This window comes from Sciurus vulgaris, assembly GCF_902686455.1.
Source record: "Sciurus vulgaris genome assembly, chromosome: X".
NCBI classification, from domain to species: Eukaryota; Metazoa; Chordata; class Mammalia; order Rodentia; family Sciuridae; genus Sciurus; species Sciurus vulgaris.
In genome coordinates this window covers 96,272,399-96,297,867 of record NC_136471.1, presented here as the reverse complement: position 1 = coordinate 96,297,867, position 25,469 = coordinate 96,272,399, and the positions used below count along the sequence as shown (strand labels likewise).

The following is a 25,469-nucleotide window of genomic DNA, read 5'->3' as shown; positions in this document are numbered from 1 at the left end:
AGGAAAGTGCTCTACCACTGAGCCATAAACCCAGCCCCTTGGCATCATTTTAAAAAAATTATTTTTTCTCTGTTACTTGGGATTGAACCTAGGGTACTTTATCACTGAGCTACATTCCCTAGCCCTTTTTTATTTTTTGTTTTGAGATACAGTCTCACCAACTTGTAGATACCGGCCTCAAAATTGCAATTCTCCTGCCTCAGCCTCCTGAGTCTCAGAGATTACAGATGTTTACCTCTAGCTGTCAAAAAAGTTAAAACTTCTTAAGCTCCTTTAACAAGTTTATTCCTACATGTTTTATATATTTCCTGCTATGATAATTATTAATAGATTTTTCTTCACTTTCCATTTGCTCATTGCTATTATAGGGAAAAATTTATCTGCTGTTACCATTTTATCTTGTATCCAGTCCCTTATCACTGTACTTTATGAATGATAGCAAGTCTGATAAGTTTTCTATGTATAAAATCATATCACTGGCAAAGAAAGCTACATTTTCATTTCTTCTCAATGTTTACTCTGACTCTTTTATCTAGAGCTCACAAAACAATTTTTGAGAGATAGCGGGCATTCCTATCATTTTGTATGAGTGTGGTGTGTGTGTGTGTGTGTGTGTGTGCACATGCGTGCTAGGATTGAACCCAGGGGCACTTTACCACTGAGCCACATCCCCAGTCCCTTTTATTTTTTATTCTGAGACAAGGTCTTGCTAAATTGCTGAGGCTGACCTTCAGCTTCTGATCCTCCTGCCTTGCTAGGATTACCTCTTTTTCTTTTTTGTTTTTGTGGTGTAGGACTGGAACCCAGGGCCTCACATATACTAAGCATGCACTCTTCTACACCCCCAGCCCTTTATACTAATTTCAATGGTAATAGTTTCATCATTATACTTTTTGGTATAATATTTCAGGGCTATGTTTCAATTTCATAAGTGATTTTTGTGATATTTAACTTATTTTCTTCTTCCCTAATTTTAGTTTGAGCTTTTATTAGTATGGCTGTTTATTGTGTTAGATGCTTTTGGGGTTTAAGTTAGTAACAGCATGTCACCCCTCCCTAATGTGTTGATGTAATAAATAACAGTATTAATGTTTACATTTTTTGGAGAGAAAAGACTCAATATTCCCTGTAGAATTTAAGAGAGTTTTTTTTTTTTTCAGTTGGTTGTGGTGTTGCACACCTGGAATCCCAGGAATTTGGGAGGATGAGGCAGGAGGAATGCAAATTTGAGACCAACCCCAGCAACTTAGCAAGACCCTGTCTCAAAATAAAACAAAGAGTTTGGGGATGTAACTCAGTGGCAAAGCACCCCTGAATCCAATCCCCATTACAGCCAAAAAAAAAAAATTTCAGAGAGGGAGAAAGATTTTAAATGTTAAAATGGAAAAATAACAAAAGGTGGCAGAAGAGACTACCCATACATTTTCACTCAGATTGCTAGTCTTCTGCCTGCAGTCACTCACCAGGTCCCCAGGAACAAGTCCCTTCCTTGCCTACCCTATGGAGCTTCACCATTCTGTGCCCTGCTTCCACTGTAAGGCCCCCAAAAAGGAAACCCCAACTCTGTCCCATGGATCGACGGCAACCCCAATCAACCGCAGGAGGCGTCACTTGATGCAAATCGCAAGAGGTGTTTATTCCAGCGCGCTGGGACCCAACTCGAGGAGTCGAGTCCCTAGCAGAAAATCTTGTAGGTTTATAAAGGCAGAAACCACACATCGGGAGGGGTCGCACATGAAAGGGAAAAGGGGAACAAAGCTGCCGGGAAATTTCAAAGGGGGTCTGGGTTTGCTGATAACATACAACATGTTTCACAATGTTTTACAACAGGGTGTAGATTCTGGTGTCTTAATTGCCTGAATACTATCTTGCTCCAATTACTCTTTTACTCTCTGTTTGGGGCTATTTCCTGGAACAGCTTTAAGGGCTTTGTTCCCGTCATTGGGAGGGAGACCTTAGGGAGTTGAGATAAAACAGACAGCTTAAAAAAATGTCCATTCTTTCATTTCCCCATTTTATTTTTTGGTAAGTTCTAATCATGGAACTTCTGTCTCTATATACTCTTCTCCAAAGCTATTTCCTTGGTGGAGGGACTGGTATTGTTGCCTGAGCATTAGTACCTGTACAGCACTTACTCTCTCCCTGATGAAGGTGACTCCGTGAAGGAGATGTTCAGAGGGTTACACCACCCCTGGTTGTTACATTTGGCTGCCGTAAGATTTTGCTGTACGGTTATTAAATCCCAGGAGGAGGTGGGGCGCCAATAAGTGTTGCCAGTAGTCTCATACCCCCATGCAGAGCAATAATAATGGTCTATACCTCCGCACGTCCTTGCCATATTTCGTGACCTCCCATCCCGGGGGCAGACGTAGAAAGGGGTCTGTTTTAGATTGTCACGGGAGTGTGGGTAGTTACATCCTGGGTTGTACCCTTCAACTAGGCGGTATTCTGTTCCCCCAAAAGGCCTGGGTGATGTTGGCCAACGTCTACGGGCCTCCTCAGAAGTCAGGGTAGGGATATCCCAATTATCTAACCCAGCTACTAAGGCGCAGATGTCTGGGGTTAGGGATGGCCACCAAGCCCAAAGGGGTTTCTCCCTGGTGGTGCTCCATATTATATCTCCAGTCTGGGAGAGGACCTGCCATGTTAGTCGTTGGGGGGCATGAGGGTTGGGACTACTTATTGGCAGGAGGTGTGTCAACAGGAGCAGGAACACGGTGGATGTGGAGCTTGAGGGGGTTGTCCAATTTTTCCACTTTCCACGTTGGGTCTGGTGGTGGTGCAGGCTTGACATGCAAAGCATGAATCCAGGCGGCGATGCCATTGACTTTTCAGGCAGGCAAGGGCCCAGGGGGCACCAATTAGCAGCCCCTTGTTTGCAGTCCTTGATAAACAGTCCTTGATAAAGGCAGGTAAATTTGGTAATCAGTGGCCTCCGGAGATCCTTGACATTCTATTCTTCCAGGGGCAGTCTCCAACTTGCAGAGGCAGATGACTTTATGGCCTCCACTTCCTCGATTTGACCCGATCCCCTATTTCTACACTAACTACCTGTTCCCAATTCTGGCTTCATTCCCCCTTTAGCTTTAGGAACTCCTAACTGCTTGTTAAGGAAATAAAAAGGGGTGTCGGTCGGTCTTCGAAGCTGAAAGGGGGCAGCGAGGGGCAAGCAGTTTGGAGTTCCTTTTTTAAAAAATCGGGTCAATCGAGGGGTCCAAGGAAGAAGTCTGGTTGGGGCAGAGCAGGTTGTAAAGTCATCTGGGGGTGGGTGCTTCTATGATAGAAGAACAAAAAGAGATGAGTACTGAAAGGAGATTAGTACAAAGTAAATGTTGCAGCATCTGAAACATGCCACTGAGTATCATGAAAATGACAGAAGTCAATCTCCTCTACCAGGAGGTGGAAGAACTGAGAAATTGTTCCCATAACTAGGCCTAGCAAAGGCTGGAGAGGACAAGGCCGTCATTTGGGGACTTTAACATTGTCCAGGTTATCAGGAATGTAAACACAACATTTAACTCTTAATGTCATAGATGTCCCCAGAAAATAGAGTTAAGCTACTTAATGTCATCTGATTTTGTAAAATATCCCTTTATTGGTATAACCTGTGTTTAGTAGAGATCTCTATACTTCTGTTACTTAGGAATAGATAATCATACTAGCAAACATAGATTAAGTCTACCTGTGTAGCTTAGGAAGGTCTGCAGGCCTTACATTGACTAAAGACTTCTGACTCTGGCAGTTTCTCTTGATAGTTATCAGGCTACATCTTAAGTTACATTTAACTATTATTTCCTTTAAATGCCCAAGAATGGCTATACTTTGGTTTTAACTGTTTTGCTGGGTGTCTAAGATCAAGCCGGTCAAATTGACCTGGTTTCTGTTTTGTTAAAGAGTCAGCTGAGTTCCCACAGGGGTCACTCATAGAGAACTTAAGAGCGGCTTCCTAGTTCCACCAGTGACTTTGGTTAGGCAGGGTCTCTTGATGAGGTGACTTCCTTTGAAAGCATCAAGGGATGTTTCCCTTTTTCCATGACCCTCCTCTGCAGCAGATGCACTGAGTGATTTTTCATCCTCTAGTCTCAACAATCTCCTTGATCAGGAGGTTGTGTGACCCAGAGTTGCAACGTTCCTTAGAGAAGTCCTCTTATTCCGTGAGTTCAGGCTGACTTTGAGGGCAAGACCCAAATATGGAATTTTCTTGACCTCTGTATTTAACTCCAATCTCTAAGTTTGATCTTAATCATCCAGCAAGCCAGTCTCACCAGTCATAAAGTAAGAGTACTGGGCTTTAACTTTAATGTCCATAACTTCACAGTTATTTACCCTTTTATCTAACTGGAGTCTGTATTAGTACTGGAAGTTACCACTATCTGTTCTATAGGTGATGGCTTATTATCACAAGTTACCTAGGTTGTATGTTCTTGAAGCAGCTACTTCTGCAAAACATTAACAGGTAACAGTTTTACAAAATGAAATTAGCAAGAGTAAAAATATATTCAGCTTGTATAATAGCTATCTTGAATTTTGATTGAGAACCACATTCTATCCCCTATTTGAGATCACAGTACTTTTACAACAGGAACCAATTTTTTTGACTATAACTTTAAATAAGCTGAAGTCTGACTTATTTTGGAGCTATTCTACACAGTGAGGTGGGAGGCAGAGCCTTATCTCAGGTAAGGCGTGGCTCTTTACAGATCTTAAGTGTTCTAATTCTGATGTTGATCTTTGCTTCTTCCTTAAATATCATTAAGTAGTTTACATATACTGTTTCCTGAGTCTATATAAACTTTATAATTAACACAATTTAACATAGTATCTAAAACATGAATCAAAGAAAGGCTGAGAGAGCTTTTAACTTTCCTTTTGTGTGATTAAGTGGCAAAATGTTTTCATGTTTCACAATATTAACCTTTAAACAAATCAGACTCTAATGTTTAGAAATACATTTACATTTGAAATTCTTTATCTCAGTGTAAAAAGTGACAAATTTTACACATACCCTATTGATAGCAGGTCCTATAATAGAACATTAAATGATAGAAATAAATCCCCAATAAAATTTACTCTTTATAAGTTTAAGATTACCATTACAGACAAGTTTAATTTGGAGAATAGCAGAGCTTGATAAATTCCCTGCTTTAAAAACTTGTGTACCTGAAAAATATGAACACATTTAATATACAACTAGTGACCATTTCACAATTACCTTGACACTTTTATCTTACCAAATTTAGTTTTTAAAGAAAAATGTAGACTCTGGAACATAGTACAATACTCTATAACAGTTGTTTAACCATAATTGTATACACCCCAATTTTTAAGACTAATGTTCTAAAGAATAATAGACACAAAGTTAAGAGTAAATTAGTGTTTCAAATCCTTGTCATTTTACCATGTCATTCTACCATATAGATTAAACTTTGGTTTATATCAGAACATTAGTATTTCACCTTAGGAAAACCTTAAATAGTTTTAGTTGTCTCACATACATATAACCAACTTAGTTACACACAAACTTGTTGAAACTTGCCCTTTACTTACACAGACTTTCTTAGCACTTACTTAGACCCTCATGTATTTCATCACACAAGCACTTTCTTACCCAGAAACATTTCCTTTTTCCTTTTACTAAATATATTTCCATACCCAGAACCTTTTATTTTCTCTTTCCTATTTGTTGACCCCTTTTTGTTCACATTCTGAAACAACTCTTACAAAATTTCTGAATTTAGATACATTACTCTATTTTAATAAGATTAAATATTCTGTTGTTTATAGTACTCTAATTGAAACACAGTTGAAACTTTTGGGACCCTTTGTATATAGAATTACACTTGTTAGGACATAACTCTTAGTAACCTTGTTTTTAGTTTAGTGATGACACAAAGCAAGTTTAAACCCTTTTATTTACCAACCTATGAAAACACCAATAATGTTTAAGTATGATACCCCATGGAATTTAAGGAGTTAAAAGTACTCGATGTTATTTAACAATTAGCATTTTAACTTTGTAAATTAATCAGATGTCTCTACAAACACATTTGAGTAATCCCATACATGTTAACTCTAATTCACTGATTCTGTAAAAACCAAGATATCAGACAAGTGTCCTGTACAGTATTTGCTGTCTCTTTCCTGTTGAAGAAAAGTCCTAGAAACAATTGATATTAGACACTTTATTAACATCAATATTTTATTAGCTTGACCACCTAGAGACTTGAGTTATTTTCAAAGACATTTTACTTTTATTAGTTTACCCAATTTGAACCTTTTTAAATCACGTGAATTAAAAGTATCTGGATCCATTTTTAAATTTTAATTTTAGGAGCGCTCAGTTTTGATACAGACAAAACATGACATCAGACAGCACAACATACAAATAACACAAAATCAAAAGCTTTGTAACTTTATAGGTGAATCTCCATTGCAGTGTAACAGATGTTCAAAAACTCTAGTTGAATAAAAATAGAACTGATTAAAAAATCATGAGCTCAAAAAAACATATAATTAAAAAAAAAACAAGAGTCCTGGAAAAATGATACGGCCATTAATTACTTTAGTAAAGTACCATAGCATTTACTTTGCTGGAGTTTTAAAGACTCTTTTTACTCTTTTTTTTCTTGGGTTTGAGCCTTTAGGCTTCTTTTATTTATATTTCAATGTAAGCCTTGACTGAGATCTGGAAGGATCTAACAGGTTTTAACAGAAACTTTGTGTCTAAGGCATTTTAGCCATCTCATCAGGACAGGTTGGATGTTAAAGAAAATTATGAGACCTTATTTTTCATTACTTTTGAGACTGAAGCTACTTTGCTAAGTTACCCTTCAGGGCTGTCGGGAGGGGGAGTCCGGAGAAGAAACCTTTGGGGTCCACCCGAGAGTAGCCCTGGCCGAGAACCCTGCAGTTGTTCCAACTCTTCCTCCACCTTGTCCGCCACAAACACACATCAGAATCAGACAGGCGCGATCTTAACCCGATCAGTGCCCTTACCGATGGAGACTACCAGGCGTCCCTGGCTCTCCTCCACCCTTGGGGCATCCCCCAGGGCTGCAACCTGTGGCCCTCCAGGCACATCTACCGACCACTGTTCGGCCACTCTCACGAGTCACCCAATGGTTGCCAAACCAAACCAAAAGTGCGCTCACAGAACCAGACCAACTAACAAAACACAAGACAAAGACAGACAACTTCGGGGTACCCCTTCTTACCTCCAAGGTCGACTCTGCGGATGAGGGGGGGCTGTCTTATCCTGGACGAGCCCCCAAATGTAAGGCCCCCAAAAAGGAAACCCCAACTCTGTCCCATGGATGGACGGCAACCCCAATCAACCGCAGGAGGCGTCACTTGATGCAAATCGCAAGAGGTGTTTATTCCAGCATGCTGGGACCCAACTCGTGACTCACGCAGGAGTCGAGGAGTCGAGTCCTGAGCAAAAAATCTTGTAGGTTTATAAAGGCAGAGACCACACATCGGGAGGGGTCGCACATGAAAGGGAAAAGGGGAACAAAGCTGCCGGGAAATTTCAAAGGGGGTCTGGGTTTGCTGATAACATACAACATGTTTCACAATGTTTTACAACAGGGTGTAGATTCTGGTGTCTTAACTGCCTGAATACTATCTTGCTCCAATTACTCTTTTACTCTCTGTTTGGGGCTATTTCCTGGAACAGCTTTAAGGGCTTTGTTCCCGTCACTGGGAGGGAGACCTTAGGGAGTTGAGATAAAACAGACAGCTTAAAAAAAATGTCCATTCTTTCACTACCTTCCCTTCAAACTCAGATCTGGAATTGAGGAGTAGGTTGGCTTGGTAGAGTATGAAACACTCTGCAGAGCCACTCAAAACGTAAGGGACTCCAAGTTTCTTAATTTGACTCCAAATTTCATTATCATTTTCATAATCCACACTTAGTAATACTCAAAGTAGGAGTTGTTGAACTTTATGGGCTGAGAGTGAAACAACGCTGATAATATGGAAACTGGTTCCTTTTAGGATTTCTTGGTGTCTCTATGGAGCCATTGGGTCTTGTACCTTACTGGAGGCTGCAGAATTGCCCACATAAAGATATCTCTCCAGCTTTGGAAGAGGGGCTGAGGCCCAGGATGAACATGCCAGCTAATGGGAAATCACCACAGAGGTTCCCTACCCAGATTCCAGGAGAACCTGGAAGACCATTTGAGGTGAGGAGGAGCCTACGTTTTTCTATTTGTTTTTTTATTTTATTATTTTTGTAGTTCTGTTTTTATTTTGAAATAATTATAGATTCAAATGCAGTATACTGTTCATCTAGTTTCCCCCTATGGTAACATCTTGTTAAACTTTGGTACAAGATCATTACCAGGATATTGATATACAGAATATTTCCATCCCACAAGGATCTCTCATGTCACCTTTTAAAAGCCATGACCACTCCCCTTCCATCCCCACTCCCTCAACCTCTGGCAACTTCTTATCTGTCTCCTAATACAATATAATTTTGCCATTTCAAGAATGTTATAATAGGCTGGGCATGGTGGTACATGCCTGTAATCCCAGCATCTTGGGAGGCTGAGGCAGGAGGATCAAGAGTTCAGAGCCAGCCTCAGCAACTTAGCAAGGCCCTGAGCAACTCAGTGAGACCCTGTCTCTAAATGAAATATAAAAAAGGGCTGGGGAAGTAACTCAGTGGTTAAGCTCCCCTGGGGTCAATCCTTGGTACCAAAAAACAAAAAAAAAAAAAAAAAGAATGCTGTAATAAATGGAATCACGTAGTATAACCTTTTGGAATTTACTTCTTTGACTCAGCATAATTTCTGCAGATTCATCCACATTGCAGTGTAGCAATAGTTCCTTCTAAATGCTGAGTAGTATTCCATAGTGTGAATGTGTCACAGTGTAACCATTCACTAATTGAAGGACATCATGGTGGTTTTAGCTTTTGGCTATTAGGAATAAAGATGCTATTTTTTTAAATCCCCAGATGCCCTGGGGATTGAACCCAGGGTCTTCGTGCATGTGAGGCAGGCACTTTACCAACTGAGCTGTATCCCCAACCCCAATGCTATGTTTTTGAGCTGGGGATGTAGGTCAGTAGGAGAGCATATGCTTAGCATGTGTGAGGTCCTAGGTTCGATCCCCAGTACCACACACACAAGGATACTGTGATTGTTCATGTAAGGCTTTTGTGTGTGATAAATACGTGATAATGCAATTGCTGGATTTTAAGCAACAGCGCATTTTGAGTGGAATTAATAGACATAATGACCATTTTAGATTTATAGAAACATTGAGAAGATAATATATATAGTTCAGTATATTGTTTTCTTCCTTCTACCTCTTACAGTTTTCCCTTTTTTTTGTTACTGGGGATTGAACCCAGGGTTGCTTAACCACTGAGCCACATCCCCAGCCCCTTTTTAAAAATAACTTTATTTTGAGGCAGGGTCTTACCAAGTTGCTTAGGGCCTCACTAAATTGTTGAGGTTGGCTTTGAACTTGCAATCCTCCTGTCTCAGCCTCTGGAGCTGCTGGAATTACAGGCATGCCCACCTTGCCCAACTTCCCCTATTATGAATATCTTGCTTTAGTGTGCTACTTTTGTTATACTTAATGAGCCAATAATGATATATTATTATTAGTTAACATTTGCCATTTATGATAGGGTTCACTCTTTTGTACTTTTTTATTTTAGTACTGGGGATGGAACCCAGGGCCTTGCAAGTGCTCTACTACGGAGACCTATAGGTTTTGATAAATGGTTAATGACATATATCCACTATTTCAGTTTCATATAAACAGTTTCACCTGTGCTTCAGCTTTTCATCCTTTTCTTTTGCCCATGCCTCTTCTGGCAACCACTGATGATGATGATGATCATCATCATCATCATTATCATTTGGTACTGGGGAATGAACTGAGGGGCATTTTACCACTGAGTTACATCCCCAGCCCTTTTTTATATTTTTAATATTCTATTTAGAGACATGGTCTCACTGAGTTACGTAGGGCCTTGCTAAGTTGCTGAGGCTGGCTTTGAACTCACGATCTTCCTGCCTTATCCTCTCAAGCCTCTGGGATTACAGGTATGCACCACTGCACCCAGCTTCTGCTTCTGTTCTTGGTAAAGAATAAGACTTCCTTTGTTGCTTGGTTTTGTTATTGTTTCCACAATTCTGAGAGAGAAAAAGACCCTGTTTGGAGTAAAAAGATTTGTAACAGTATGTGTTCGAATCATGTACTCAAAGCAAAATTTACCAATAGAATTTATACTAAATGCAGCTCCTGGGTAGTTGGTTCACTGGATGCATAAGGAAATGCACACTAATAAGAAAAAGTGCAAAATATACAAACCTTTGGGTTTTGTTACCTATAATAACTAAATGAAAGAGAGAATGCTAAGATTGAAAAAATTATGTTATGTGCATGTACAAATATGGCCTAATGGATCCCACTATTATGTAGTTATCATACACCAATAAAATTTTTTTCAAAAGAAAATGCTGGATCAGATCTTGTTGTTGGACCAAACTTAGATTTTGGTTAGTTGGAGCTTTGACTACTAACCTTGCAGTCACCCCCAAAAGGAAAGATCATGCTCAGACAACAGAGAGTACCTCTAAGACCTCTGGTTACCAACTCTGAGGGAGGGCAAAATCTAGAAATTACTGAAGCCAGGTGGTATGGTGTAAAGGAGTTGTCTATTTTGTAGATTAGTATGGTCAACTTTCTGAAGAACCTTTACTGATGTGGGTTGTGAGAATAACTAATTTGTAAACAGTATCTTTGCTTTCAAATGCTGCAGAGTGGAAGAGCATGTTTGGGTTGATGCAAGACTCACTATGGAACAATCACCAATATCTAGACTTGATCCAGACACAGAAAGTTACTCATGAGGGAACAGCCAACCTAGCCCACTCAACAAAAGCCATTGTAAAGTGTGTTTTTCCTGAGTAGGGGGAACTTCCCCCTGTGACTGGCAAGTGGAACATCCCAAATGAAACCACAGTTATGCTTCATATACAAGTCATGGTGAGACTGGCTTTATCATTATCAGGGTATCCACCTGCTGACTGTGCCCATTACCCTATGGTTAAGGTGACTCCTTTTGCCCTGTGCAGTGGTGCACTGGTGACACATGCCTGTGATCCCAGCTACTTGCAAGAGACTGAGACAGGAGGACTGCAAGGCTTTTTTTTTTTTTTTTTTTTTTTTTTGGTACTAGGGATTGATCCTAGGGGCACTCCACTGAGCCACATTCCCAGCCCTAGCTTGTATTTTATTTAGAGACAGGGTCTCACTGAGTTGCTTAGGGCCTTGCTAAGTTGCTGAGGCTGGCTTTGAACTCATGATTCTCCTGAGTCAGCCTCTGCTGGGATTATAGGCTTGTGCCACCACCCCTGCAAGGATTGCAAGTTTGATGCCAGCCTGGGCATCTTAGTGAGACCCTGTCTCAAAACAAATGAAAAGGGATGTGGATGTAGCTCAGTGGTAGAGCACCCCTTGGTTCAATCCCCAGTACCATAGCAGGCTAGTGGGCTTTTGTGTGGGCACTCTGAGCAAACTTACTGCTATATAATTAAGAAATGGAAGCCTCATTAAATTTGCTATATAATCTCCCTTCCTGGGCCTTACATATGCTAATAAAACCATTAAGATGATTAAGAAGAAAATGGGGAAACAGGGTAGAGTTAAATTGACCAAGGGAGAAATCTTCAGATAGTTATGAAAAATTGGGATGAATAAAATAGATACTCATGGGGTTGAGACAAAATTCTTAATACAGCTCTATGGAAGGTTGGTTAGATCAAAGGAATCTGCTGTTTATTCCCAAACATTAAAGGACCCCAAACAAGTCTGCTTATTTATTCCAGTTTGGAGAAATTTAAAAAGTCACAAGGCATGGGTTGGGCATATAGCTTAGTGGTAGAGTGCTTGGCTAGCATGTAGGAGGCTCTGGGTTCCATCCCCAGCACGTCAAATAAAAATTAAGTAAAATAAGATAAAGCACAAAATAAAAAGTCAGATGGGAAAGATTACAATAAGAACCCCACCCTCAACTGTCTGAAGCAAATTAATCAAGAAAAAAATTGACCCAAAATGAAGATTTTCTTGGTTTCACCCCTCAGTGGGGACCCAAAGCCTTATGCACTGAAGTGAGTGAAGTGGGTGGAAAAATGGAGTTTCTGGTACTCCTTGACATTGGAGCCTCATTCACTGAGGTACCAAAATCCACTGAAGCACTAGCATGGGCTACAATTGGATTGAGAGAATATGGAAATGTACAGGTTGATAGGACTAAGGTGGAAGTTGTGATGAAAATTGGCATGCTCAAATGGGCTTTCCCTGAATGTTCCATGGTTATGGATATTATGTCTGATGGGGGAACACTTGCCCTACCTGGCATCCTGAAACCAGAACCTGTTGGTGAAATCCTAATGGAGTTACACATAGGAATGTAAGGGTTAATGGGATTACAGTAAAAGTGTGGGGAAGAACTGGTCTATTTGAACAGGCTTTATGAGAAGTAGTTGCATCTCTTTTACCTGAATGCATTATGGAGATGGACATCGTATCTGATTGTGGAATGTTTCCCTTCCCTAGTATTGTAAATTCACCCTTCAAGCACTATTACTTGGAGATACTAAATGGGAACCAATAAGATTGTCCAAACCCACAATGTATAGAATAGAACCTGGGGTGCTGATAAAAACAAAGTCTCTGCACAATAGCCCTGTGTAGAATATGGACTGGAGCTTATGGCAAAAGCCCATGAGCGCCTCCCAGTGGTAACTACTAGGATTTTGGACTAGAGAATTTTCAATGGAGGGACAGTTACTAGCTTGCTATTGGATAGATATTAACTGAAACTGTCCCTATGATTGAAGGACGTTAATTTTGAGATCTAAAATATCCATGATGTCTCAAATGATGGAGAAATGTACTAATGGGGAGGGCCGTACCCTGAGGAATTCCATAATAAATTCCAAATGGTTTGTGCAGGCTTATGCTACCAGGGGAATGTAGGGAGTTAGCATATTTATGAGCATCAGTAAACTCTTTTTTCTTGCAATTGATATGTGATGAGGTGGCAGATTCTATTGTCACTTGGACAGTGTCCCTGCTTTCAACTGACCAAATAAGAGCTGCTTGGTTTGTGGGTCATAGTTCCAAGGTAAATGGACAGTATCCTGACTTGGAAGGCTACAGTTGTGACTGAATAAAGTAAATGAAAATCAACTGAGTTGGGCGAAGTGCTTTATTACTTGCTAGCAATGATGAAAGAATTGAAAATTGAGAACCCCTGTGTTTGAGTTTTACTGATTCATGGGCTGTGGCCAGGGAGCTGGCCATATAGTCAGGCAGAAGGGCAATGAAATACTGGCCATTCTTGGCCCTATGGAAATTCCCTATAGGAATTTTAGGGGTGCATTAAAGTGAGATACATTGATGCCCACCAGAAGAACCCCCTTCAGCTTTAGAAGGTGAATAGAATCAACAAGCATATCCCTGTATGCCTGCTTGTAGTAGCCACCTGGGTCCATGGAATAGGGAGTTTTGCAGCAATGCAGAGGTGGGGGAGATTCTAAGTGTAAAAATTGGTCCTGTGTATGCCACATATGCATGGTATCATACATGGAAAATATTTGGAAAAAATAACGTCTGTACTAAATGTACACACTTTTTTTTCTTGTCACCATTCACTAGACAATACAGCATGACTACTATTTACATGGCACTTACATTGTATTAGGTGTTATAAGTAATCTAGAGATGATTTCAAGAGGGATTGGGGGTATAGCTCAGTGTTGGAGTGCTTGTCTAGCATGTGCAAGATCCTGACCTTGATCCTCAGCACTGCAAAAAACAAAACACAAAAACATAGAGGAGGCAAATGAAGGATCTTTGCAAATACTACACCATTTTATATGAGGGATTTGAGTGTCTGTGTATTTTGGTATCTGCAGGGGTCCTACAACCAATCCTCTAGGGATACCAAGGGACAACTATAATTCTTTGTGTACCCTCCAAAGCACAAAACACCAGTAAGAACTGTTCTGTTTGCCAACAAAAAGACAGAGACAGTAAATATCTATGTGCCAGATTCCCCAGGGGTAAGATCCTGAACATAGTTGTCAAGTCAGACAATTGGTGATAGCCCCTAGGGCCACTAATAGGTGCAGACAGGAATAGGCACTGCCTCTTAACTGGTCTTTGCTTACCCAGTGGTATATTTAATGCTCACAGTGCTATAAAATATGCACAACAGAAAATATTGCACCAGTTTGGGCCCCTGAGTCACATTTCTTCAGACCTAGGAATGCATTCAATCCTTGTGCAGTGAATTGCAGCAGACAATTGAAACCCAGATGTTTAAAACAGGAGTTGGAGGAGATACAAACACAGAGGACTGACTTATACTTCTCAAATGTTTGCTCATCCTCAACATAAGGGGGAAAAAGGAAGTGTCCCCACCAAATAGATTCTGCTTTTTTGTTGGATGCTATGCTTTTCTCTTTTTCCCCCATATCACCTTGACTTTCTTCTTTCCTACCTGATGCAGTGGTAGCAGGACCAGGGCTACAACTAGTAATGCCACAGCAGGGATGAATCCTAAGCAAGAAACTTTAACTATATTTTTAAATCTTTATGTCAGAATTCTTAAGACCTGATGGGTGTCAGATTCCTGAGGGCTGGTTTTTATCTTCACCTTATCTGGCAAAATGGAGGTCAACAGTGAATGCAGCCATATTGCCTAGTGGTACAGTAGCTCACTAGTTCTGTACTTATGTGACCTTACCGTATCTGAGTGCAAGTGGACTAAGGGAGGTACTTGCTAGACTAGTATTCTGCTTGCAATCTAGACCAGCACAGTGATTAACCCTACTGTCCCTTTATATTAGTCAGGGTTCTCTAGAGGAACCGAATCAACAGGAATTATGATTATTAAAAGAGGATGTATTAGATTGACTTTTGTGACCAGAAGCTGGATAGTCCACAATGGCTGTCTGCAGCTGGAGATCGGGAAGAACCGACAGCTGCACAGTCCAAGACGCAGAAGCCCCAGAACAAGAAAGATCAACAGTGCTACCCTAGTCCAAGACCAAGGCTTCTGGAAAGTACCTGGAGAATCACTGGCAGAGTCCTTTTTGAAAGGGTGAAGAAGTGAGAGTCTGACATCCTCAGATGATCAAAGCAGCGATCAAGAACCTGTTCAAGAAGAGCATCCGCTTCCTTGTTCTTCCAGCTTTTATTCCATCCTATTGGGCAGTGCTGCCCACGCTTAGGGAGGGTCTCCACTTTAGTTCTTATTTCACATTCCAGTCATTCCTAGACATGCCCTCATGGACACAACCAGAGACCTCTTAATCATCTGCATCTCTTAATCCCATCAAGCTGACAATTCAAATTAACCACTAAGCCCTTTCAGAGATGGAAAAGTTTTGTATAAAAATGGAGAGGAGAAAGGAGAGTAGCTGAGGATAAAGGAATGGATAAGTGGGTTATATGAAGGAAATCCAATATTAACACCTCAAAAGAGGCTCAAAGAAAGAGAAGACATTGCTTTTTAGTTCATTTGTTGTGGTACCTGAGTGGGTGAAGCCATATGTTGCTGAGACCATGCCTGCATTTGGAATGTGACAAGAAAGAATTGAAGCCTACAAACCTGAGTGGCTGTGCTTAGAAGACAATTTCATGATATGATAAAGGATCAGAGTGATTATCAGTGATTGAATGAGATGCTAATAATGTGCCAGTATCTTTTGACTTTTACGATTCTTTTTCTTTTCTTCTCTTGCAGCACTAGGGAGTTGAACCCTTGGTCTCATGCATGGTAGGCAAATACTCTACCATTGAACTACATCCCTTTTTAAATTTTATTTGAGACAGGGACTCACTATGTTGCCCAGACCGGTCTCCATCTGGTGATCTTCCTGCCTCAGTATTGTGAGTCATTGGGATACAAGTGTGTACTACCACATCTGACTCTTTACTTTTTGATGCTGTTTTGATGAATAGATTTTGTTTTAATAGTTTGTATTTGAAACTATTTTAAGCTTATATTCAAGTTGCAAGTACAGTAAAAATACCTTTTTTTGACAGTATCTCTCTAAGTTGCTTAGAGTTACACTAAGTTACAGAGTCTGGCCTTGAATTTGTGATTCTCCTGCCTCAGCCTCAGAACTTGCTGAGATTATAGGCATGTGCCACTCTACCTGGCATCTGTTAAGTTTGTTTTTATTTTATAAAGTTTTAAAAATTGAAGCCAGACCAGGTGGTTCATTCCTGTAATCCCAGTGACTTTGGAAGCTGAGGCAGGAGGATGGCAAGTTCAAAGCCAGCTTTGGTAACTTAGACCCTGTCTCAAAATAAAAAATAAAAAATGGCTGGGTGGTAAAGCATATCTGTGGTTCAATACCCAATACTAGAAAAAAATTAAATAAATAATAAATATACATATTTATTGGATACCAGGTGATATTTCAATAAATGAATATGATGTGCAATGATCAGATGAAAGTAATAGGCATATCCATCACCTCAAACATTTATCATTTCTTTGTGTTAAGATCATCTAAAATCTTCTCTACTTGGTACTTTAAAATATGTAATTAATTGTTGTCAACCATTGTTATTCTACTGTATTACAGAACATGAGAAGTTATACTTCCTGCCAGGTGTGGTGGTGCACATCTGTAATCTCAACGACTTGGGAGGTTGAACCAGGAGGATTGCAAGTTTAAGGCCAATCTTGGCAGCTCAGTGAGACCCTGTCTCAAAATAAAAATAAGAAGGGGAGCTGGGTACAGTGATGTACACCTGTAATCCCAGTAATTCAGAAGGTCGAGGCAGGAGGATCACGAGTTTGAAGCAGCTTCAGCAACTTAGTGAGACCCTGTCTCAAAATTAAAAAAAATAAATTAAAAAGGGCTGGGGATGTAAAGCAGTGGCTAGGTGCCCCTGGGTTCAATCCCTGGTACAAATAAACAAATAAATAGATAAATTAAAATAAAAAAAAAGAACAAAAAGAGCAGGGGATGTTCTCAGTGGTGTAGTACCTCAGGGTTCATGAGTTTAATCCCAAGTATCAAAAATATATTTATTCCTCTATTCCTCTTATCTAAACGTGCAGTGGGTCCATTAACCATCCTCTCTCCTCCTGCCCCCAGGCTCTGGTCTCCACTATTTTACTCTCTTCTTTGAGATAATTTTTTTTTTTTTTGGCACTACGGATTGAACCCAGGGGTGCTTAACCACTGAGCTTAAATCTTAAGACAGGGTCTCACTGAGTTGCTTAGGGTCTTGTTAAGTTGTTGAAGCTGGCTTTGAACTTGCAATCCTCCTGCCTCAGTTTCCTGAGTCGTTGTGGGATTACAGGTGTGTGCCACAATGTGGGGCTAGATCAACTATTTTTTTTAACTTCCCCAGATATGTGAGAACATGCTGTATTTGACTTTCTGTGCCTGACTTATTTCACTTAACATAATTAATGTCTTCCAGTTGCATTCATGTTTCTTTTCTTTCTATTTTCTTTTGTTCACAGGGATTGAACCCAGTAGCACTTAACCATTGATCCACAACCCCAGCCCTTTTTATTTTTTATTTTGAGACAGTCTTGCTAAGTCACTTTGGGCCTCACTAAATTGATGATTTGAACTTGTGATCCTCCTGTCTCAGCTTCCTGAGCCACTGGGATTGTAGGTGTGCACCACTGCACCTGGCTCCATGTTTTATTTCTGAAAAAAGTTTTTGGTAGCTTTTTGTTTTGTTTTGTTTTGACAGTACTGGAGATTGAAACTGGGTCATTCTACCATGGAGTTACATACACCCACTCGTGTGTGTGTGTGTGTGTGTGTGTGTGTGTGTGTGTGTGTGTGTGTTTTGAGACAGGGATCTTGCTTAGTTTCTGAGGCTGGCCTTGAATTTTCAATCTTCTTGCCTCAGCCTCCTGAGTTGGGATTACTGGTGTGTGCCACTGCACCTGGCTTTTGGCAGGTATTGAACCCAGGGCCTCCCAAGTGCTAGGCAAATTCTTTACCACTGAGCTACATCCCTAACCCTTTTAATTTTTTTAATTTTTATCCTTCTTTCTTTATTGGTGCATTATAATTATGCGTAGTAGTGGAATTCATTTTAAGATGTTTGTATATGCATGCAATATAAAAATATAATTTGGTCAATTTGTTCCAGTATCTTTTTATGTTACTTTATTTTCTTCAGACAGGGTCTCATTAAATTGCCCAGGCTTGCCTTGAACTTGGAGTCCTCCTGCCTCAGCCTCCTGATTAGCTGGGATTATAGGCCTGTACTATATGTAGATCATCATTATACTATATATAGTTAAATGGATAGTGTGTGTGTGTGTGTGTGTGTGTGTGTGTGTGTAGTCTGATGATTAAACTTGGAGCTTTCCACATGCCAGGCTAGTGCTCTAACACTGAGCTACATCCTCAGCCCTATTTTCTACATAATCTTAATGGTTACATATCATTTTATCCTTTGAGTACTTGAATCATCAATAGATTTTCAGTGTAATTTGCAATTTAGTAGTGAAATTCCTAAGTTCATTATTTTGTGTGTGCATATCCATGATTATTTGTTTAAGATATTGTTCTAGAAATTGAAGTTTTGTACCCCAGGAAGGGATCACTAAATAATAATAATTATAATTATTAATAATCCCCAGTACTTCTACTACTGACATTATTGTTAATAATTATGATTACTACTACTAATAATAATTATTAGTAATTAATAATAATTAATAATAATTAGTAGTAGTAGTACTGGGGATTGAACCCAGGGACATTTATCATTGAGCTATATCCCCAGTTCTTTAAAAAAATTTTTGACAGGGTCTCCCTATGTTCCTGAGGCTGATCTTAAACTCGTGATTCCCCCTGCCTCACCCTTCTGCAGCACTGGGATTACAGGTATGTACCAGTGTGCCTGGCGGGATCACCTAATTCTAAGGAATTCAGTGTGTGGCAGTGAAACCTCCTCTTCACACTCTCCCTAGTAATGCTGTCTAGAGGCTGATGATTCTAGGATGTATGTGGCAACTTTCCCCTTATCATCAGGCCTCTACCTCTCCAAACTTTGCCTTCCCAGATCTTCCCAAGAAGAATTGAAATGACCACTACCTAGCCAGGTTTTTTTCTTTTTTAAAAACAACATTCATGGGCTTGGGTTGTGATTCCATGGTAGAGCGCTTACCTAGCATGTGAGACACTGGGTTTGATCCTCAGCATTACATATAAGTAAATAAATGAAATAAAGGTATTGTGTCCATCTACAACTAAAATAAAAAAGAAATAAAACACCATGCATATAGTCAGGATTTCAGGTACTGCTTAGCTGATTCCTTTGATCAGGGTGTCACAGGATGAAAGGATATTGGCCAGGCTGTGATCTTTTTCCAGAGCCAGGACTCTTCTTTCAAGCTTATTCAGGTTGTTGACAGAATTGGCTTCCTCAGAGTTGTAAGACTGAGGCCATCAACTCCTAGAGGCTGTACTTCTCCATCGAAGTTCACAACTTACCGTTTGCTTCTTCTTGATAAAATACACAATAAAATATCTGTATAGGTAGTTCAATGCTATTAAACATTCATAATGTGCAACCATCACTAGCATCCATCCTCAGAACTCATAAGATTGGAACTCTGTACTTATAAAACACTAACTTCCCATTTCCTCCTCTTCTGTTCCCCTGGCAACTACCATTCTATTCTGTCTCTATGACTTTATATTTCATATAAGTGAACTATTCTGTGTATCTCGTGTAAATGGAATCAAATAGTACCATCTTTTTTGTGATTGGCTTATTTCACTTAGCATAATACCCTCCTGTTTCATCCTTGTTGTAATAGGTCAGAATTCCTTTCTTTTCTAAGGCTGAATAATATTCCATTCATCCATCAATGGACATTTGAATTGCTTCCACATTTTAGTTATTGTAAATAATGTTGCTATGAATGTGGATATACAGATCTTCCTCTCCCCACCTTTGAGATGAGGCCTGGCTGTGTGGCCCATGCTGGCCTCAAATACACTATCTTCTGGTCTCAGCTTGAAGTGGCTGGGATCACAGGTGTGTGCTACTGCCTTTGGCTAAGTATACCTCTTTGAGACTCTGCTTTCAATTCTTTTTAAAAAAAAATTTGGTACCCAAGGACACTGTACCATTGAGATACATCCTCAGTCCTTTTTATTTTTTATTTTTTAAATTTTTGTTTATTTATTTTGGGTACTGGGGATTGAACTCAAGGGCACTCAGCCACTGAGTCACATCACCAGCCCTATTTTGTATTTTATTTAGAGACAGGGTCTCACTGAGTTTCCTAGCACCTTGCCTTTGCTGAGGTTGGCTTTGAACTCTCAATTCCTCTGCCTCAGCTTCCTGAGCTGCTGGGATTACAGGTATTCACCAGTGCGCCTGGCTTGTTTATTTTTATGTGGTACTGAGGATTGAACCCAGTGCCTCACACATGCTAGGCAAGTGTTCTACCACTGAACTACAACCATAGCCCCTAGAAAAGATTTTTAATTCCATGTTTAAGATTAAAAACAAGATTTTGATAGGTGTGGTAATTCTAGTGACTTGGGAGGCTGAGGCAGGAGGATTACAAATTCAAGGGTAGCTTCAGCAACTTAGCCAGATCTTGTCTCAAAATTAAAAAATGTAAAAGGCCTGGAATGTCGTTCAGTTGGTAAAATGCTCCTGAGTTCAATCCCCTGTATTAAAAAAAAAAAAAAAGAAAAGAAAAGAAAGGAAAAAAAAACCCAGTTTTTTTCTGACAGGAGTGATAAGAGAAAAGATAAACAAGTTAACATCTGATGGGGTAACAAAAATGCTTTGGATCCACAAATCATTCAGTGATATACCTGGATAATTGATTGTGGGCTTAAGAGTTTTAGAGCAAGCCAGGTGTGGTGGCACATGCCTGTAAACCCAGTGACTTGGGAGGCTGACGTAGGAGGATTGCAAGTTCAAAGTCAGCCTCAGTAATTTAGTGAGGCCCTATACAATTTAGAGAGACCCTGTCTCAAAATAAAACATGAAAAGGGCTGGGGTATGGCTCAGTGGTAAAGCGACCCTGGGTTAAATCACCAGTCCCCCCCCCAAAAAAAAGAGTTTTAGAGCAGACTACCTTTAAACAAAATCCAAGAGCCTATGGAAAATAGATGTATGAAGTACTGCGTAAAGAAGCCCATGGAAGAAAGTTGTGTTGGGCTTTTTGATCTTGTAGCCTTCTAGCAGTAGATATATGAGGACATACTTAGTTATTTCATCTTAGATTTTTCTGAGTTAGACTATTTTGTTTTTTATTTTATTTTTTGGTACTGGGGATTGAAACCGGGGGCGCTTAACCACTGAACCACATCCCTAGCCCTTCTTTGTATTTTATTTAGATACAGGGTCTTACTCAATTGCTCAGGACTTCAATCAGTTACTGAGGTTGGCTTTGAACTCACAATTCTCCTGTCTCAGCCTCCTGAGCTGCTGGGATTACAGGCGTGCACCATCTTGTCCAACTGATAAACCTACACCCACTGAGCAGGATTAAAGAGACACTGTAGGGCTGGGGGTGCAGTTCAATGGTAGAACACTTGCCTAGGCCCTGGGTTCCATCCCCAGCACTGCAAAAAAGATACTTTTTAATATAGATATTATAAGAGAATGTAATATTATAAGAAATTATGTTTATTGCATGTACTATACCTGTTTGTATCTGAGCAGAATTTGCATAGTTTGCACTGTAACTACATTCATCCTCACTGTCATCTTCCATCATCTTGAATCTTCAGTCTTATCTTCCCTCCCTGTTTGAAGTCTTTCCTGTGCTTTTCTAGGACTTTTATCTGGCCTTTTTTTCCCCCCTGGTTTGCTAGATTGTGCACAATTTGTGTTCTTATGGTGTTCTCAAAAGAGTCAGTGTGGAAGGAGCATTTCTCAGCCACTAGGAAAGGATGAAGTTCTGTCCAGACAGTGTCCAAATGTCTCCACTGGAAGAGTGTATCTGGAAGTCACCAATCTTCCTGCCTAGGCAACAAACGACTGTGCTTCTTGAGAAACTTCCAAAGGGAACTGCTTTGTAAGGGCTGGAGGTGTGACTTACTGGTAGAGCACTTATCTAGCATGCATAAGACCCACAAACAAACAAATAAATAAATAAATAAATTTTAAAAAGGCCAAAGGCCTGATTTGTAAACAAAGAACCATTAGGCAGATAGAATTGAATTATTGTAATAGTGCTTATTTCTCTTGCATAAGATTCCTTTTTTTTTGGTACTGGGGATTGAACCCAGGGTCCCTTTGCCACCAAGTCACATTCCTCGCACTTGTTTTTTATTTTGAGACACGATCTCAGATCTCGGTAAGTTGTTGAGGGTCTTGCTAAATTGCCATGGCTGACCTCAAACTTGTGATCCTCCCACCTCAACCTTGTGGGTCAGTGGGATTACAGGCATGCACCACCATGCTCAGCATATAAGATTCCCTTTTGAATCCCATATTTGCCCTTTTTCAGCAAAGCAACAACAGGTTTGGCGCCTTACAAGTTTACACAAGTTATAGTTTTGGGAATGGAATGGAGGGCTTCATACATGCTAGGCAAGCACTCTACCACTGTGCTACACTCTTAGTCCTACTTTTTCTGTTTCTCTTTCTCTTCTTCCTCCTCCTCCTCCTTCTCTCCCCCTCTTCCTTCTACTCTCTCTTTATCTGGCACTAAGAATTGAACCCGGGGTGCTTAACCTCTGAGCCCCATCCCCAGCCCTTTTTTATATTTTATTGAGAGACAGGGTCTCACTGAGGTGCTGAGGGCCTCGCTAAGTTGCTGAGGCTGACTTTGAATTTGCGATCCTCTAGCCTCAGCCTCCCAAGTCAGTGGGATTACAGGAAATTTTCCTTCTCTTCAAGTGTTTTCATTAATCTGTTCACCCTGACTGTAAATCTTTGATTTAAACTTCCACAAGGTCCCTGAGTGGCAACAAAAATGGTGTTTACCACCTCCCCCTTTGAAGTATCTCTGCCTTAGCTTACGAAAGATGGGTGATATGTCACAAAACTACCCATGTCTGGGGGAGAGAGAGAGAGAGAGAGAGAGAGAGAGAGAGAGAGAGAGAGAGTGTGTGTGTGTGTGTAGTGCTGGGGATGGAACCCAGGGCCTGGCACACGCTTAGGCAAGTGTTCTGCCACTGAGCTACACCCCCAGTTCACAAAACTATATTTCTGGACTAAGAGTTTTCAGAAGTGTTCTTGGATTCAAATTAGGGATAAAAGAGAGACTAAACTTTCTGATTGGCTCCCATTTGGAACTGATGTTTCAATTTTTAGTGCATCTTTTGGTATTTTAATAGTAGCAGAACTGTTTGAGGTTGCTCCTGTCACTTTCTCATCTTCCCAGCTTGCAGCATCTGTGTAGAATGCTCATCTTCACTTGCTACAAACACCGTGAAGACCATGCAGCTCCTCTTGACCTGTGATGGTGACCTGAATGGGACCCTGGGACCATAGCATAACTCTCTTCTCCATCTTGTCTGTTAAACATCTTTGTCTGTTAAAAAGGATAATTGCCATTGGATTTAGGATCCACCCCAGGTAATCCCAGATGATCTCAAATCAGGATCCTTAACTACATTTTCAGAGATCCTTTTTCCAAATAAGATAGCATTTATAAGGTCTGGATATTAGGATATGGATATGTCTCTTGGGAGGAGGCACCATTTAATCCACTACAGTCCATCCTATTTGTATCCCCAAATTTGTATCCATCCCACATGCAAATAAACTTACCCCATCCCAACATCCCCAAGAATTTTAACTCATTCCAGCATTGGTTTCCATCCATGGATCTGTGAAACTGGAAAACAAGTTATCTGCTTCAAAAATACAATGGTGGACCAGACATATGATAGACATTCCCATTTCAAAAGAGAGAATTGGAAGGCATAAAGGGGTCACTGATGCCAGGCAAGTTCTAAATCCAGTGGGCAAGATGATATTAAGTTTCAAGGCCCGAAAATAATGTGTGGCTGAATGCTGTGCCCTCTGGACTATCAGTGGCTTCACCTTCTGGACCCATGGCAGTATTTCCAGGCTTTGCACTGTCAGTGTTGGCTCCATTGGCCTCTGCCTCTGGGTCTGAGCCTCCATGCTCTGCCTCTACAACTCTACTGTTGGAGTTATACTTCCTTTTCTTGAAGGTAAAACATGCTTACAATCAGGTAGGTTTTTGTGTGTTGTATTCTTGCTTTTGTGCTGGGGATGGATCCAGGGCATTCCATATGCAAAGCAGACTCTCTATTACTGAGCTAGATCCCCACCCCCAGCCAGGGTAGTTTTATTTTAATTTTTTAAAAATTATTGTGATTTTATTCTTTGAGGTTACATTTATTTTGCCACAATAATGGAAATACTATGTTATAGTATATCTCTTTCCAACCTCACATTAAATAATATCACATTGATAGTTTGATATTGGCCATAGAGTATTGATATCACAGAAATCAATACACTACATATCATGGCTGGATTTATTGTTTAGTTCATTGTCTAAATTTAAGCAGAACTCAACCAGGTAGGTTTTAAAAAATTTTTATTTGTTCTCTTTAGTTATACATGACAGTAGAATGTCTTTTGACATATCATACCTACATGGAGTATAACTTATTCTAATTAAGATTCCATTCTTGTGGTTGTACATGATGTGGAGTTACACTGGTCATGTATTCATATAAGAACATAAGAAAGTTATATTTGATTCATTCTATTGTCTTTCCCATTCCCTTCCCCCCTCCCTTCCTCCCACTCCTCCCTTTCCAATCGAGTGAACCCTCACCCCTCTCCCCCCACCTATTGTGAGTTAGCATCCACATATCATGGAGAACATTTGGCCTTTGGCGTTTGGGGATTGGCTTATTTCACTTAGCATGATAGTCTCTAGTTCCATCCATTTACCAGCAAATGCCATAATTTCATTCTTCTTTATGACTGAGTAATATTCCATTGTGTATATGTACCACGTTTTCTTTATCCATTCATCTCCAACAAGGTAGTTTTAATGGCCCATTTCCTGTTAGTGAAATTTTGGAAGTCTGACAGACCTGTGTCATTTATCCTGTCTCTGCCCCTTTAAGTTTAAGCTGGCAGGGTTTCTACTGATATTAACATTCTCAAAAGCCTGTGGTTCTCTTGTGTACATCCCCATTTGATAAAACAGTCCTCCACAGATCTTTCCTGGACATTCTCATCTCTATTCTTGGCTTCTGATAAGATAATTTAGTAGATTCATGAGTCACATACCTAATCTTTGCAGGAAAAGAAGAGCTTCCTGTCACTGTGACCTTGTGCTCTGCTGGTGTAGAGGTCTTATTTCCAAAGGAAGAAATGCTTCCACAAGGTGACACAACAGTGATTCCACTGAACTGGAAGCTAAGACTTCCAGATGGCCACTTTGGGTTCCTCATTCCTCAAATCAACAG

At 40.2% G+C, this 25,469-nt stretch overlaps 1 protein-coding gene across 3 annotated transcripts in view; it reads left to right on the top strand.

Annotated features, from left to right (window-relative positions):
* ZNF157 (zinc finger protein 157) overlaps positions 1 to 25,469 on the top strand; it is a 35,666-nt gene that overhangs the window by 672 nt on the left and 9,525 nt on the right. For all 3 annotated transcript variants that reach the window (XM_079123537.1, XM_079123539.1, XM_079123538.1), the window contains exon 2: positions 7,996 to 8,183. In XM_079123537.1, coding sequence (XP_078979663.1) covers positions 8,013 to 8,183 — 171 coding nt within the window. In that variant the 5' untranslated portion in view covers positions 7,996 to 8,012. The remainder of the gene's footprint in view (positions 1 to 7,995; positions 8,184 to 25,469) is intronic.